Source organism: Juglans regia, chromosome 4, assembly GCF_001411555.2.
Source record: "Juglans regia cultivar Chandler chromosome 4, Walnut 2.0, whole genome shotgun sequence".
NCBI classification, from domain to species: domain Eukaryota; kingdom Viridiplantae; phylum Streptophyta; class Magnoliopsida; order Fagales; family Juglandaceae; genus Juglans; species Juglans regia.
In genome coordinates, this window is record NC_049904.1 from 32,793,079 (window position 1) to 32,811,901 (window position 18,823).

General features: G+C 36.0%; 1 protein-coding gene across 1 annotated transcript; it reads right to left on the reverse strand.

Annotated features, from left to right (window-relative positions):
• Positions 1-14,667: 14,667 nt before the first annotated feature.
• LOC109013477 (heavy metal-associated isoprenylated plant protein 16-like) lies at positions 14,668-15,610 on the reverse strand. The gene is made up of 3 exons (XM_035689793.1): positions 15,449-15,610; positions 15,239-15,347; positions 14,668-15,098 (listed from the first exon to the last, which is right to left on the reverse strand). The coding sequence occupies exons 1-3, from the start codon at positions 15,452-15,454 to the stop codon at positions 14,836-14,838; spliced, it is 378 nt and encodes a 125-aa protein (XP_035545686.1). The 5' UTR covers positions 15,455-15,610; the 3' UTR covers positions 14,668-14,835.
• Positions 15,611-18,823: the final 3,213 nt, after the last annotated feature.

Below are 18,823 nucleotides of genomic sequence, written 5' to 3' on the forward strand. Positions count from 1 at the left end.
TTTATATTTTAAATTTTTATATATAATTATATATCATATATGAAATAATTTCATATTATAATTTATAAATTATAACATAAAATGTTAATCTTAAATATGAACATTTGTAATTTGTTTGATCATATGTTATAAATATAATTATATATAAGATAATGTTGTTATAATTTATAAAATAAAATTTTAATCTTAAAGATGAAAATTTAATTGATCATATACTTTAAACATAATATATATATATAATTATTAACAACATTTTATCATAAGAAGTAACACTTTATTATATGTTTTTTATATTTGAAAAAAAAATCTAAAAACCGGATTGGACTGGACCGAAAACGGGTAAAACTGAAGATACCGGTTTAGGAGGGTAATCGAGGCGTAATCGGTTTTAAAAAATGTAAAACCGGTACATACTGATTCGGTCCAAAATTTTGTTCAAAACTGGACCGGTTACACCCCTAGCTCTAGTAAATTTAACCATAATTCGCCATAGGCCATTGCTAGGGAGCCCATTTTTTTTTTTGCCCAATTGGGCATTTTATTTTATTTTTTCTTAATGATTAAGAAAATATTGTAATAAAAAATATTAAAAAGTGTTTAAAAAATGATGCAAAAAAAAAAATTCACAATATTATTAAACAATATATTTTTTTTAATCACTAAGTTAAAAAAAATAAATACAAAAATAAAATGTCCAATCGGGCAAAAAAAGGGGAGCCCGATTTATTCTTCTTCGCCATAACCTTTGACCGAGTTTTTTAGCATTGATTTATGTATATATAAAATTATATTTTTTAGTGATTAATTTTGTATATTAAGCAAAACTTTCTAATTATTTATTTTTAAATTAAATAATAATAAAATATTTTTTTTGTAAAATTACTTTTTCTTGATATGCTTCTTTACTTTCTTTGTTTGCGTTGTTGTTGTTGAGAGAGAAAAAAAGAAGAAGAGAAAAATAATAATAAATAATATTTAAAAAATGAACAGTATTTCTTCAAAATAATATGAAGAAACATTGTTCAAAATTATGCAAAATTTTGAAGATTCATAATCTAATGCAAATCAATTTGAGGAGATATTATGCAAATATAAAAATGAATATGAAGATGCATAAAAGCATCCTCATTGGCTTGTCCAAATGAGAAGGATAGCCAAACTTTGGATAATATGTGTCAAAAAGACCTAACATTGGATTGGGCATATCTAAAATAATTTAGATTTCAGCTATAATACTTGACCAAAGATAAAAGGCTACTATTGATTCATCAAAAAGTAAAATACTAGTTTCTCACTCTAAACAAAAATACTATTTGGTTTGTAATTAAGAAATTTAGATAGAATTTTATATGAGTCTAATTAAATACTTTTTGTTATTACAATTAAATGACTTTTAAAAATTTTGATTTTTTAATATTAATTTAATTATAATATAATTATTATTAATATTTAATTGGTAGAACTATAAAATGTAATAAAAAAATTAAAAAAAAATTAATGATATTTTATTATTATGTAAAGAGTGAATAAATAATTTTATATGAGAATTGAATTTAAATAAAATAGATAAATATAAAGAAGTGTGGTATTATTAAATTTTAAAGAAGGATTTTATGATGCTTTAAGCTTTTTGAGATTCTAGTACTACCATTTATGGTCAGGACTCAGGTCTCAGCTCTCTCTTCGAAAGGCTTGACTTATCGAACAGTGTACAGCATGCACACTTTGTCCGCATGCTTTTGCGGTTTCCACGGGTATTCACCTCGTGTCCATTCGGAGCACTCGTACGTCATCATCAAATACCAAAGATATTACTTCTTCAATTTTCTACACAATGTATGGCCCTGCGATTCGTCTTTCTAACTGTTGGGGAAATCAACACAGCGGAAGGGATAAAAGCGGTAATAAAAGAGTACACTCATGCACTCAGTGACACCAAAAATTTAACGTGGTTCGGCAACTGCCTACATCCACAGAAAAGAGCTTCACTAATAAATAGTGGCACACAAGAAAATATTACAGAGGAGGAGGATCACACTCTACTCAACTCAACTCTCTTCTTTTCTCTCAGAGCTCTCTCGGCTCTCTCTCTTTTCTTTTCTTTGGGTGTATCTGAGACTCTCGCCAGAAGCCTCAATTTATAGATGCATTGTTTTACGTATGAATGCATTTATTGTTGCATTCAATGGACAGTTGAGAGTTGGGCGTTAGGGATTAAGCAGCAAGCAGTCAACAATGACTGCTTGCTTGGGCAGGGACTCAACAATTCTCCCCCTCCATGCCCATTTACCTAGATGCTCTCCATCCCAGCTATGTCTCTGCATAGCTCAAGCTTCTCACTTGTAACCACCTTCGTCAGCATGTCCGCTGGATTCTCTTTCGTATGGATCTTCACAAGCTTCAACAGCTGTTGTTCCATCGCTTCGCGTATCCAATGATAGCGGATGTCAATATGCTTGGTGCGGGAGTGGTACATTGAATTCTTGCTCAAGTCTAGAGCGCTTTGACTATCACAATGTACCTTGTAGTCCTCTTGACTAACTCCTAGTTCTTGGAGAAAACGCTTCATCCACAACATCTCTTTCCCAGCTTCCGCTGCGGCAATGTACTCTGCCTCTGTTGTGGATAAAGCAACACACTTTTGCAACTTGGACTGCCAAGAGACAGCTCCTCCTGCAAAGGTGAAGAGAAATCCCGAAGTAGATTTCCTGCTATCCAGATCTCCTGCCATATCTGAATCTGTATAGCCTTCCAAAACTGGTTTAGCTCCCCCAAAACACAAGCACATATTCGATGTACCTTTCAGGTACCTGAGAATCCACTTGACTGCTTCCCAATGATCCTTTCCTGGATTTGAAAGGAATCTGCTCACCATGCCTACAGCATGAGCAATATCTGGTCTGGTACAAACCATTGCATACATTAGGCTTCCTACTGCTGAAGAGTAGGGGATTGCTTCCATTTCTTCAATCTCTTTCTTTGAAGAAGGACACGAGCTCTTGCTCAATTTGAAGTGGTTAGCAAGTGGAGTATTGACTGGCTTAGCATCTCCCATGTTGAAACGTCTGATGACCTGTTCAACATATTTTTGTTGTGATAGCCACACCCTTTTGGCTTTCCTATCACGAACAATCTTCATGCCCAAAATTTGCTGTGCTGGGCCTAAGTCCTTCATGTCAAAGGACTTGGATAGTTCCTTCTTTAGTTTGTTAATCATGGACCTATCCTCACCAACGATTAACATATCATCAACGTAAAGAAGGAGTATGACAAACTTGTCATTCTGGAACCTTCGAACATAGACACACTGATCTGCAACAAGTCTCTTGTAACCATGACTCATCATGAATGAGTCGAACTTCTTGTACCATTGCCTCGGCGCTTGCTTGAGGCCATAGAGACTCTTCTTCAGCCTGCAGACTAAGTGATCTTTCCCTGGAGCTGCAAACCCTTCTGGTTGCTCCATATAGATCTCCTCCTCCAAATCTCCATGGAGAAAGGCTGTCTTCACATCCATCTGTTCGAGTTCCAAATTCAAGCTGGCTACCAATCCGAGTATGACTCGGATCGACATCATTTTCACCACCGGAGAAAATATCTCGTCAAAGTCGATTCCCTTCTTCTGCTGGAATCCTTTGACAACCAATCTGGCCTTGTGCTTCATCAGCTTTCCTTGGCCATCTTTCTTCAGCTTGAACACCCATTTGTTCTTTAGGGCTTTCTTTCCTTCAGGAAGTTTCACCAACTCATAGGTCTGATTTTTCTGCAAAGAACTCATCTCTTCTTGCATTGCCTGCACCCATAGGCTTCTATCAGCATGAGTTTGAACTTCCTGGAAGCTCTCTGGCTCCCCCTCATCAGTAAGCAGAATATAGTCTGATTCCGGATATCTCCTCGACGGAATCAGTAGGCGGCCTCTTGCCGATCTTCTTGGTTCATCAACCAAAGGAGGTTCATCACCATCTAACCCTTGTGGTGGTACACCAGCTGCTGGTGGAGAGGATTCTTGCTCCCCCTGCTCGACACCCTGAGCTTCTTCTTCTGCTTCTGGATCTCGATCCTGCATTTCCTCATTATCTGTGGCGGACTGTAATGGTGCAGGATTTGGAGTATCGGAACTAAGCTCTCTTGATGAAGCTTCAGTTCCTATGTTCTGGTTTTCATGGAACACAACGTCCCTACTTCTGACAATTTTCTTTGTCACTGGATCCCATAACTTGTATCCGAATTCTTCATCTCCATATCCAACAAAGATACATGGAGTTGACTTGACATCGAGCTTCTGTCTCAGCTCCTTGGATACGTGTGCAAAGGCTTTGCACCCAAACACTCTCAGGTGAGAGTAAGAGACATCTTTTCCAGACCAAACCTTCTCAGGAATTTCAAATTCCAGTGGTGCAGAAGGTGATCTGTTGATCAGGTAACAGGCAGCTAGAACAGCTTCACCCCAGAATGGCTTTGGTAACTTGGCCATACTGAGCATGCATCTTGTTCTTTCAATGATGGTCCGGTTCATTCTTTCGGCTACACCATTGTGCTGAGGGGTATATGGGACCGTCTTCTCATGTCGAATACCGCGATCAGCGCAGTATGCAGCGAACCTTTTGGAGACATATTCTCCTCCGTTGTCCGTTCGCAAGCACTTCAACTTCTTTCCCGTCTCTCTTTCCACTAGGGTGTGGAAATTCTTGAAGTGCTCGAAGACCTGATCCTTTGACTTCAAAACATATACCCAGACCTTTCGTGAAGCATCATCAATGAATGTCACGAAATATCTGTTACCTCCCAATGACTCTTCTTCCATGGGACCACATACATCAGAGTGTACCAGACTCAACAACTCTGATCTTCTCTTCGTAGAGGATTTAAACGAGACTCTACATTGTTTGCCAAACAAACAGTACTCACAAGGGTTTAACGCTGTTCCTTTGGCAACTTTGATGAGTGCCTTCTTCGCAAGCGTATCCAACCCTTTCTCACCCATGTGTCCGAGTCTCTTGTGCCACAGATTCGGTGATGCCTCGTCTTCCACTGCATTGAGGCTATCAGAACCGATCTTCACATGGGTCTTGTACAACGTACCGCAAATATGTCCTCGGGCGACAACCATGGCACCTTGTGACAGCTTCCAAGTGCCTTTGCTGAAGTAGCTGTCATAGCCCTGTCGATCAAGGGCTGTCCCGGAAATCAGGTTGAGCCGAAGGTCAGGAATGTGTCGAACATCTTTCAACACCATGGTGCAACCAACGTTGGTTTTTATCTGCACTTCGCCAACACCCACGATCTTCGAGGAACTGGCATTCCCCATCCTTACCGTACCAAAGTCTCCTGCTTTGTACGTAGTGAAAAATTCACTGTGGGAAGTGGCGTGGTATGATGCTGCTGTGTCTACCACCCACTCAACATCATGGCTTGCAACGTGCAGACACGTCTCGTCACTGGTGGAGAGTATTGCCACATCTCCAGAAAGAGTGACAAGGGTTTCACCATCTTCTTTCTTCAGCTTACTGCTTTGACCTTGCTCCCTTAAAAACTTGCGGCAGTGTTTCCTCATGTGGCCTTCTTTGCCACAGTGGTAACATTTTATGTTACCCGTCTGCTGGTTCCTGCTGCTGCTGGACCTTCCACGTGGTTGAGGCTTCCCTCTGTTTCTGCCTCCACTTCTCCCTCTATCATTACCTTGAGGCCTTTCTCTACTCTCGGTGACAAGGGCATGAGTTTGATTCATGCTTGTCTCTTTTCGTCTGGCCTCCTCATTAAACAGAGCATCCTTAACCATCGTCATGGTAAGTTTGCCATCTGGAGTAGAGTTACTTAGGGAGACCACCAGCGTCTCCCAACTGTCTGGTAATGAACTGAGAAGTAGCAGGGCTTGTTCTTCATCGCCAAGATTCAGGTTGACGGACCCGAGCTGGTTAACTAGGTTTTGAAACTCGCTAGTATGCTCGGCAACAGAGGTATCGCTTTTCAACTTCAAGTTAACAAGCCGTCTCATCAAGAGGGCCTTGTTTCGAGCAGTTTTAGCCTGATACATATCCTCTAACTTTTTCCAGAGGTTATATGCATCCGTCTCCTGGGCCACGTGGTGAAAAACACTATGGTCAATCCATTGCCTGATCTGACCAATAGTCTTCTTGTGCATCTTTTTCCACACTTGATCCGTAACTTCATCTGGCTTCTTCCCTTCATCTTCCAAAGGGTCAAACAGATCTTTACAGTTCAAGAGATCCTCCATTCGAGGTCTCCAAAGACTGTAGTTTGAGGCAGTCAGCTTTATCATGGCGCCTGATGCTGAATCATCCATGGATTTAGACTGTTCTAAATACAAAATACAAGTACAAGATCTTTAAGGTGGAATATCACAAAACGGACAGCACCGTTGTGTCCGGAACGTCTGATTTTGTTGGAAACGAGTCTTGTTTCGTCAAAATCGGACTCAGATAGCACAAGGAATGAGCAAAAGAACCAAAACAGGAACTCTGTCGCGCGTGCAGTGCGTGGCGCGACAAACAGCGCGTAGGCGCGTGTAACTCACGCGCCTGAACTCCTCTGGTGCGCGTGGAACGCGTAGGCGCGTGTCCCTCACGCGCTCATATGGAGTCAAGGGCACGTCAGGCGCGTGAACTTCACGCGCAATGGCTTCTCTGGAGCGCGTGTGGCGCGTGTCAGATCGTGGGACTCACGCGCTAAGTACTCCCCTTGGCGCGTGTGACGCGTGTCGAGAGTGGGTCTCACTCTCCGATCTTCAGACGGCGCGTGGGAGCGTGTTCAGCCTCCGTTTGGCCTCTGGCTTCCACCGCTTTTCTTGTGTGGATGAGACGAACACAGTGGTATGCTCAAATTTGAAAACTGAGCTACACACTAAAACCGAGTTTTCTGTAAAAACTTCTTCCAACAAACGCTCTGATACCACTTGTTGGGGAAATCAACACAGCGGAAGGGATAAAAGCGGTAATAAAAGAGTACACTCATGCACTCAGTGACACCAAAAATTTAACGTGGTTCGGCAACTGCCTACATCCACAGAAAAGAGCTTCACTAATAAATAGTGGAACACAAGAAAATATTACAGAGGAGGAGGATCACACTCCACTCAACTCAACTCTCTTCTTTTCTCTCAGAGCTCTCTCGGCTCTCTCTCTTTTCTTTTCTTCTTTGGGTGTATCTGAGACTCTCGCCAGAAGCCTCAATTTATAGATGCATTGTTTTACGTATGAATGCATTTATTGTTGCATTCAATGGACAGTTGAGAGTTGGGCGTTAGGGGTTAAGCAGCAAGCAGTCAACAATGACTGCTTGCTTGGGCAGGGACTCAACACTAACCAGTCATCTGCTCTGCCCCTTCCACTTCCTAATGGGACTTTCCCTGTTATATCCACTGATTTGAGACACTTTAATTAATTATTAACTATTTTAAATAAAAAGTTGCTTATAACAATAGCTCTCACGAGTCATTAATAGAGAGAGTAACTCGTGACCAAATAGCTAGGAAAAAAAAAAACAGTATGACTGTATTATAGAAAATAAATGGTTGAAGACAAGCATTTATTTTTAATATATAATGATTAGATGAAAAAATTAAAAATATTTAATTTGAGTTATATTTAAATGTTAAGTTGAGATGGAATGAAACATCCAAACCAGCTCTAAATTTACTTTATCTTATTGGTCTCACCATCTACAGAGGAGTACTTCATATCAAGCTTTTACATCTAATATTATTGCTTGCATCTTATGCGCTTTCAATTGAGACGAAGGACCAATTAAAACTTACAAGTGACACAAGTTTCTAACTGCCAATTGTAGGCTAGATTTTGGCACTTATGGTACCAACTTACGGCTTTTAAAATGATAATCGGAATAATAATAAAAATAATATTAGATACATTTATAGAAGATTTTTTGCACTTTATTTAAAAATATATGACTTATTATTAAAAGATAAATTCTTTTTTAGGTGAGATATAGATTTTTTTTCCCTAAGTAAATGCTTGAGTCTTATGCTGTACGAGACCGTAGAAATCATTTCAAATAATTGACGTTTGAACCGACAACGCAAAATCAGTAAATCAGCATGGCTGCCCAAATTAGAGATTCTGTCTTACATGTTCTCAGTACTTAATGAAGATGAAGTTGCAGATTTTGCTGCAATTGTTTATTATTTATGGAGGAGAAGAAACAGGTTTTGAGAAGAAAATCTTGGCCCCAGAAATAGTAGTGCAGCAGGCTCATCAGGCTGTCCTTGATTACAAGGAAGCTGTTCAGAAACCTGTTGTTGTGAATGATATAGCTAGTTTCAATGGAGAGTACACATTTTAATGTTTATAAAGCAAATTGGGATGCAGCTATTGATAGAACACATTGCAAAATGAGAGTTGGGGCCGGTTATAGTCCGAGATTGGGAAGGTCAAGTGGTGGCCACACTAAGATCACAGAGGGACCTGTTTCCTGATGCTTATATGAGTGAATCTTTTGCTGCCCTTAAAGCAATGATCCTTTGTCAGCAACTTGGTTTGTCAAGTTATTTTTTAGGGAGATGCAAAGCTAGTGGTGAATGATATTAAAAGCTCTTCAGACAAATGGAGTTCAGCTAGGAGAGATGTTAAAACAATGCTGAACAAGATGCATAAGTGGTCGGTTAATTACATTCCTATAAAGTTCAATAACGTGGCTCATGCCCTTGCACAGAATGCACTTAAACTCTCATGGGGAGAGCATTGTTATGGAGGGAATTGCTCCATGTATTCATTCTTTGATGAGTTAAGTTGAATAAAAGTTTTATTCATTTAAAAAACAAAAAAAAAAAAAGCATGTCTGTCCAAATTCTGTCCATTTTCCCTCTGATCTCTTGCTATTGCCTCAAGGTGATGCTGTGAAAGTATTAAATAAATAATAAAATCTACCTAATTTTATTAGTTTAAGTTTTTAGTATAAGAGGTGATTTCACATAGTATCAAAATAAAGATTTTCGAATCTTGACTCTACATTCTATCTTATTTAATTAAATTTTTAAAGTGTTGGACAACTCATTGAGAAAAAGTAATCCACACATGAGGAAGAGTGTTAAAATATAAAATAAATAATAAAATTATTTACCTCTTCCTATTACTATAAGCTTTTGAAACAAGTAGTACAATGCCAATCCGGCAATCGTGAAGTTACATTTTCCAAGGAATTTTCTTGACTCTTTCGTGGGTGGCATCGGAGGAGTCATCCAGTTCCAACCATAAGACTGGTATTATAAACCATTTCAAACAAGCTTTTCGTCGAGTTGGATCTTGATCAGTTTTTTTACAGTTTGATAATTTTATTATTAATGATCGTACGCCAGACTTCAATTAATATATTCCTTCGAGCAAAGCATTAATTTGTTTGTGCTCTCGCAGTACATTGAAGTTAATCACCCACGAGCAGAATTATCAAACACAACCTATATATGTTGTTCTTCGATCAGTTTCATCATCTTCATATCATAAATCATCAAAAACCAACGATATTTATTGATAACAAGCGATGATTCAATTTCAGATCTGCTTTCTCAGCCTGGGAACGCATTTGAAAAGAGAAAAACAAAAACTCATATGTTGAAATTACTCAACCGCTATCTAGATCTACTGATCATAAACGTACAGTTACATGATGGAGCAAGGGTTGGAGCTCTCATGGCAATCCCTGACCTCATAGATTGGATAGGAGTGGCAGGAAGGAACACCACCACCATAAGGCCACGCAATGCACTCCAGTACTTTCTCATCTTCTTTCTTCTCTGCCTCCACAGTAATTATGTGTGCAGGTCCCACTTTCTTCCTGAGTAACGATGTAAGTTCCACTGTATCAATCATATCCCCTTTTACTTCTATTTGGTCCTTGTCATCCCCTTTTAAAGAAGCTGATTCCACCCCTGAACATCACATATATATCATGGCCACCCATCAAAAACAGATCAAATGGAAAAAAATATTATATCTAATTTTCAGTATTAATAAAATGCAATATATATATATTAACAGCGGTGGTCTATACAATATAGTACTGTCGACCCAAATTAAATGTTTTATTTGATCCGTTACGTACCTGAAACGCTAACTGCAATCTTCAAGGCTTTGGTCCGGACTTTCTGTCCATCCAGCTTGCAAAAAAGGAGGCACTTGTGGCCATCCATGGACACCCTGATCAGCACCGTTTGCTGCAAAAACCAATGTTAGCAAAAACTATATTATATATCTTCGGTCTGATTTTTCTCACATGCAGCACGTAGTACTCCTAGCTAGCAATCTCCAATATACCTTCATAAATTGTCTTGGTTTTTCAGCTACGTCGATGATGATCAGTATTGAGTATTGGACGTAAAGCCTCACGTCTTTTACGTCTTTTAGCCAGGGAGAGAAATATGCACAGGGGTGCTTAAAAATTGAAGGTAGACTGGTTAATTGCTAGGCGAGGTATTAACAATTTCTTCTTGTTTTGAGGTACTCTCAGCTGTTTGAGATGCTACTCCCATTTATAGGTCTCTTTCTCTTCGAAAGCCTTGACCCGGTTAGATTTGGGTATTAAGAATGTTTCAAGTATTTTTATAATATCTCATTATTATTTATTATTTATTTATTTATTTTTATTATTATTTAATATTTATTATTATTATTTTAATATTATTCAAAGAATATCTGCATACTTTTACATTTTTTTACGGGTATTCACCTCGGAGTCGTACTGTAGGTTCGGGTCCGGATAAAGTTAAATATATTTTTTATATTCTTAAACATTTTAAAAAAAATTCACATTATATTTTAATCACTAAATAAATAAATAAAATTATCGAGTCCCTCTCGGTGACTTTAGCTTTTTCCATTCATCTCGTGTCCATTGGCAGCACTCGTAATTCATCATCAAATACTAACGATTAGTTGGTCATGACTTGACTATTTCAATGTATAGCGGTTGGTTAATTTGAGAGAGAGACTTTAATTAATTAATTATTAAATATATATTTTTAATAAATAAAAAATACAATTTTTCATAAATGGTTGATCATCAAGAGAAAGACAGATCATAAGCACAACCTAGAGTAAGAAATTTTATTTTCCAGTCGTTGGGGATCAGACAAATAAATGGTTGATCAAGAGAAAGACCATGTATATAATATCATGCATGTATCTTAGTCCGCTGACTAGTGCCTCAGTTGATTTAATTTTAAACCATCCCAATTAATTAAGACCTGTAGAAACATTCAATGTGAACGTACGTACAAGGGATCGATCGAGACATTATATATAAATTAAGCTACCTAGCTAACACTAACTACTTGGCACGAACAGGTCGTGTGAGACATTAATTATATTAATCCTCGTACCCCAGCCAACTAGGCGAGTTTATATATATTTTAATTTTAAACCATCCCAATTAATTAAGACCTGTAGAAACATTCAATGTGAACGTACGTACAAGGGATCGATCGAGACATTATATATAAATTAAGCTACCTAGCTAACACTAACTACTTGGCACAAACAGGTCGTGTGAGACATTAATTGTATTAATCCTCGTACCCCAGCCAACTAGGCGAGTTTATATATAGCTAACGTGCAAAGCACGTTTGCCATGCATGTCTGGTTAATTAAAAAAATAAATAAATAATAATTTATAATATTAAAATAATTTAATATATATGAATAAAATTATTATTTATTTATATTCATCATTTATTATGGAATTTAAATTATATTAAAAATTTAAATTAATTATATAGTTTTTTTCTATTAAAAATATTCAGTAAAACTTTCTATTAAAAATATTTTCTATTAAAAATATTCAGTAAAACTTTATCATTTACTTAATGATGAAAAATTAATATTTTATAAATTAAAGTTAATTTTAAGTGTATAGTAGAATATTTATATTTTAGTTATTTGTTTTATGTTAGTTTAAATCAATATTTAAACTTCTATCGTTAGATTAAATCTGAAGATTAAAGAAGAAAGGGTTGTAATTTAAAACCTAAAAACTAACATTTTCCCCCACGCACGTTTGCCTAATTTAATTAATTAAGAATATTATCATATTTAAATTATGTTAAAATTCTAATTATTTATATAATTTTAATTTCTTAAAAATATTTAGTAAAATTTTATCATTTATTTAATGATGGAAGATTAATATTTAATAAATTAAATTTGATAGTTTATGTATAATATGATATTTATATATTAATTATTTAAATTTTAAATTAGTTTAAATTAATGTTTAAATTTCTATTGTCAAATCAAATCTAAAAATTTAAAATAAAGAATTGAGATTAATTTCTTAAAAATATTTAATAAAATTTTATTATTTATTTAATTTATTTCAATATTTTTAATTAAATTAATATTTATGTATATTTAAATCAGTATTTTAATCTTTTATTGTTAAATTATTTTGAAGATCCCAAAATGAAAGAAGTGAATAAACTCCTATATTTTTTCCTTTCTCCCTCACTTTCCCTCCCCTCTCTCTCTCCTCCCTCGGCTCACGCGTACGCGGTACGCTGCCCCTCCTCCCAGCCGAATCTTCCTCTGCCCAGCCTGACGCCGCCGTGCGTCGGTGAGCCTCACCGCCTCTTCCACCGGCGAGTCCCCCCACACTGGTCTCCCTCTCTCACGCTCTCTCTTCCTCTCTCTCAGCTGTGCACAGCCCGAATGGATTTGATACTGCTGCGCCGCCGTACGCCATCCTCCGACGCCACCACCTCCACGGTAGTCTCCTCTCCCACCGGCCATCCCCCTGCAGCGAGCTCGGCCTCCATCTCCGTGCCGTTTGCTCCCACGAAATCTACCTCTCTCTTGCACGGGTTCTCCACACCCACGGCGGAGCTCCACCTCCTCTGGCCACCGCACCACCACCGGGACCTCCTTTCGCCACCGACCACCTCTCGTAGCCGTCCTCACGCCCAGCCGAGCCACCATGGATGCTCACCTTCCCTCACGGACGCCCATATCTCCTTATGGTATTTTTGTTTTGCCTCTGTGGTTTTCGTTCGAGGATGCAGAGAGGGACGAGATTTGCGGTTTTGTGATTTTGCCTTGTGGTGATTTTGTTAATTTGTGGTATTTTTGTGAAAATTTTATGATGATTTTGTGATTTTACCGTGTATTTTTGTAATGATTTTATGGAGGATTTGCTGTGGTTTTGCTTCGGTTTTGCCTCTTTGATTTTGCTTGGATTGGAGGATGCAGAGAAGAGAGGGACGAGATTTGTGGATTTGTGATTTTGCCTTGTGGTGATTTTGTAAATTTGTGGTATTTTTGTGAAAATTTTATGATGATTTTGTGATTTTACCGTGTATTTTTGTGATATTTTATGGAGGATTTGCTTCGGTTTTGCCTCTTTGATTTTGCTTGGATTGGAGGATGCAGAGGAGAGAGGGACGAGATTTGCGGATTTGTGATTTTGCCGTGTGATTACTGTTGATGTCACTGTTCATTACTGTTCATTGGGCGATAGGCGCTTTTAAGTATAAGAAAGATATATACGTACTTGCTAGTACGTAGTAGTACTACTTCTAGATCATTACTTTGTTTAGATTAATTTTTTCTGAGAAATATATATATTAATATCGAGAATGATGAATATTGTGATTGGTTAAAGAAAAAAAAAAATCAAATTGGGTTTTTATGATCTGTGGGTTCGTAAGTTATTTTATTTTCTGGGTTTTAATTATCTGCATCATGCATGCATGTACACGTCATTGATCACGATATCACTCGTCTTCATATCGTGATCAAGAAATTTCTCACAAATTTGATCTTCCGTGCAGAACGCCATCAAATAGTGCACTTAATTTGATCCTGATCTATTTCACTACCCAATAACATTTTTATTAAATAAAAATTTATTTTATTCTTTACAAACTCAATTCATGATTCATTTGCATGCCCTCGATGATCTCCTACTTCTCGTTGCATGCATGCCATCATTTAGTAGTTAATTTTTTTTTTTTTTTTTAAGTTAATTTCCTCTATGGGTTGGGCATGCATTATTTTAGGAGTTTAGTGCAAATTAAATCCATCAAAATCTTCTCTCTCTATATTTAAGTTTGAGACTCAAGTTTGTCAACTTTTGTTTCCGTTCTTCTCGACTCTTCATTTAATATATAATTGTTGCAGCTGCTTCCCTTTTGTTATTTATTTAAATTCAATCAGTAAGAAATTTTAAAGATCCATATATATTGAATGGATTCATGTATCTCTAACTACTGTACGTACTTTAGGAATTGATATTTCAAACCAAAAAGGCGAAAATTAAATTTCAAACTTGTCTTTTTTTTCAATATTAATGATAAAAATAATAATTTTTTAGGTGTTTTTAACATTTTGCCAGCAATGAATTAAATTGGAACGATTACTCTTCATGTTCATGCACTTGACAGCATACGTGAAAAAGCGTATCTGGGCTAATTTTCACCCAGATAATAGGGTCAAATTAATATATTTTTTTATTTTAAGAATAATCTCATATTGTGTGAATAAAGTATTGGATATGTTTATAAAAAATGAACAATTCTTTCTTTACGGTAGAATCAACCGGTTTTATAAGATGAATTATCCTAATTAATATTTAGGACGTTCTACGAATGAAATGTAATAATCTTTACGAAGAATGACCATAAGAAAAGATTCCAAACATGATATCTTAGAGGTGAGAAAGTATTGAACACCATCGATTTATATTTAATATAGAACAAAATCATGATAATAGATTTGCATCGCACTCCTCGGGAAAGCATTTGAAAAGATAAAAAAACAAATACTCATGCACGAATAATATTGAAATTTCTCGAGTGCTAGCTCTCTGATATCTCTACTGAGAACAGTAATATGTAATTCCTGACGGCGCATAGAATGGATGAGAGGAATAGGAAGGCATATAATTATAAGGCCACGCTATGTATTTTACTTTCGGTTCTTCTTTCTTCTCATCTTTCTTGTCTTCCGCCACAGTAATTATTTCTGCAAATCCCACTTTCTTCCTGAGTAATTTTGTAAGTTTTACTGTATCAATCCTTTCTCCTTTTACTTCTATTTGGTTCTTTTCATCTCCTTTTAAAGATGCCGACACCACCCCTGAATATATATGTACACCCATCAAAAAAAGATCGAAATTGAAAAAAAAAATATATATATATATATATATATATTGTAATTTTCAGTATTAATAAAATTATAATATCTTATCGACCCAATTAAATGTTGTATTTCGTTACCTGAAATGCCGACTGCAATCTTCAAGGCTTTGGACCTGACTTTTTGTCCATCCAGCTCACCAAAAAAGGACTTGTGGCCATCCATCTCCACCTTGATCACCACCGTTTGCTGCAAAAAAAAAGCCAAGTCATTAACTTAATTTCAACCAGCAAAAAACTATACATGAGTACTGAATTTGTTTGCTATGAATGATGAATCGACTCCGATACCTTCATGATTGTGATGGTTTTTCAGCTAAGATTGATGATGAGTATTGAGTATAGGACTGGCCAGAAGACTGATCACGTTCTTTTAGGATCAGAGAAAGGTACTGATAAAGGTGAAGTTAGCTTGGAAGGGGAGAGATATAGTATTTCTTGTTGTTTTGAGGTACTCGGCTGTTTGAGATATGCTGCCATTTATAGGTCTCTTTCTCTTCGGAGACTTGACATGTCCAACAGTCTATACTTTGCCTGCATACTTTTTTGCGTTTTCTACGATGATTCCCTCGCGTCGCGTTCACTCGGAGCTGCTGATCTGGTCAACCATCAAATATCATCCCCGCGCCAACGCAGAAGACTACTTCAACATGACTTTAATACACAAGTGGCTTTATTTAGACGAATAATAAATTAATGTTAAGTTTAAATTTTATTACTTTTAGTCACTTATACATCATATATTATTTTACGAATCGATCTTTAAATAAAAAATTATTTAAAATAAAGTACATCATCTAGTGATTTATAAACTTGTGAATTTATTTTATATAATCTCTTTATGGATGTGGAACTTCTCTTAGAGCTCGTTTGGATATTAAAAATATTTCAAAATATTTATTATTAGTTTGTTTAGAGCACTCTCAATGGCTTCTTTATCCTATCATTTAAAATACATCATCAAAATCTACTTTTTTTATTTTACATTTTTACTTTTACAATACGTCATACATCAGCTTATCTATTTTTTTATATCATTTAATTATTATGCTTTTTAATATTTTTTATTTATTTCAAATATTATATTCTCTACACATCATATATTTCAAATATTTCTCTATACATCATATATTTTGATATTTGAAATATTTTTTTATGTATAATGTAATATTTTAAATTACTTAAAAAAAGAGTAAAACGATAAAAAAAATACCTGCATTTATTATTAATAATATCAAAAGTATTTCTGCATGCATAAAAGTCAAATGGAGTATAAACGAAGTGCTAGAGAGTAGATGAGAGATGAGAGATTAGAGTTGTGCAAAAGTGATAAAAGGGTTAAAATGAAAATAAGATAAAAATGAAATAATATGAAATGAGAGAGAAACAATAAAAAATTGTTTAAATGAATGAACAGTTACATCTAAATGTAGAGAATTTACTGTAACTGAATGTAAAATAAAAATAGAATAGATGATCCAATAGAAGAGACTTTTGGCCATCTTTCTTTATATTTTAAAGAAAATTATATTTTACGAGAGCCATTGGGAGTGCTCTTAGTGTATATAATTGTATATAATATCTTAGAATATTTCTAGATTATTCTAAGATATCTTAGCATATTCCTAAAATATTCCTAGACCATATCCACTATATAGGCCTCATTTGTATAATTTGTAACACACACAAGAATATACACTCTTTTATGATTCTTCAAGTTTCTCTATGTTCTAACATGGTATCATAGCAACCATTTTGACTTTTTATGTCCATACAAGTCGTTCCTCTGGTGTTTCTCTCTTCAACATCAGCTTTGGCTTTCTTGTACTTGATAGCAGTATTTTAAATTTCGTACCGTACCGGCCGGTACGGCCAAAATTTTTCGTTTCGGCCGTCCGGCCGATACAGGTATGATATATGTTCCGTACCGGTTAAAATACCGGCCGGTACCGGCCATTTCGGACTAAATTTCGACCTGTACCGACCGATATTTCCGCCTGTATGTTTTTTTTTTTTCATTTTTTCAAACTATAAATTTATTTTTTAATCCCTAATTTAGACTAGACTATTTATAATTTTTATATATATGTATTTATATATAATTTATTTATATATAGACTATTATTTTGAAATATAATTTTTATATGTATTTATATATAATTTATTTATATATAGACTATTATTTTGAAATATAATTTTTATATATATTTATATATATAATTTATTTATATATCGACTATCCCGAAACGTTATCTCGAAACGGTATTGATATCGAAATATTTCGTTCCAATGCTTTGACTGGTACGACGTCCGGTACGGTATTCAAAACATTGCTTGATAGTAGGTTTGTCTCAAATTTTCATTCGGTTTTCACTCAAATTTTTGTCAAAACAAATCATAATAGAAGTAATCCTGAGATTTTATCGATGTTTCCGTGTCAAAATCATCTCGTTCCGCTGCCGCATGCACCCCCACGCGAAGCCCAAACGCACTGCACATTGCCCTCACTTGCCCCATGCGCCGCACGCACCATCCATCAATCCTACGCGTGACCCCCACGCACCCAAGCGCCTCACGCGCCACAGACCTCCTTTGCCCATTTCAACACAGCCCAGCCCATTTCAAGTAAGATCCAATATTTTTTATTCTCTTTTATTCTACTTTTAATTTTTGGCCCAAACCAATTTCGGTCTAGCCCATTCGGTACAGCCCAATTTCAGCCTAGCCCAAACACTGTCCCAGCCCACTTAGGCAAACATTGTTGACTGTTGACCATCAACCTTTGACCGTTGACCCAAAAAAAAAATGTGTCTTACCTCTCGGCTCTCTCCCAACCTTGACACCATTGTTCATCCTATTGATAATATTTTAGATGACTCTAATTATAATATGTGAGTCTAAAATATAGAAATTTTTCTTAGAGGATGAAAATTGTAATGCTATGATTCTGATGATATTCTTGCACCCAAGCAACAAGAGGGTGAGAGTCTTGATGTTTTTGCATGTCGGCTTGAAGATTGGCATAGTATTCATTATAAAATACTGTCTTGGTTTATCAATACTTATGTTCCATCCATCCTTAGCCTACTTCCCAAGGTTTGCAATGTTAAAGCTGCTTGAGATTTTCTTGCTAAAAGATACAACTGCACTCATAATGCTTCGTTGTAGTTTTAGCTTGAGACTAAACTTTATTAGATGCATCAGGAATCAAGTCAATTCATTGTTGATTTATATTCTCAAGTTAATAATCTTTGGGAACAGTTGTCTGTTGTAAATCCTCAATATAAATGTTCTAAAGATATTGAGTTATTTGCAACTTACCGTCATCGTCGTAAATTTATGCATTTTATGATGGCACTTTGTGAGAATTTTGAATCTACTCAGACATCTCTTTTGCATCGCACCTCTTTCCTCTCTTGAGGTTGCAGTTGCTGAACTTAACTAAAAAAAAAATTGTCGTTTCACCATGAAGATGCAAACTCCGAATTTAGTTGTTAATATCATCCCTAATACTACCTTTGGATCTTCTCCAGCCTTGGCCGTTTTCCTTCACAGTCATCAAAGGTTGTCTATTGTAAATACTGCAAACGTCCTGGTCACTCTATTACTGAATGTTATAAATTGCATCACAAAAATCAGTCTCGAGACCCCTTGTTGCAAGCTGCT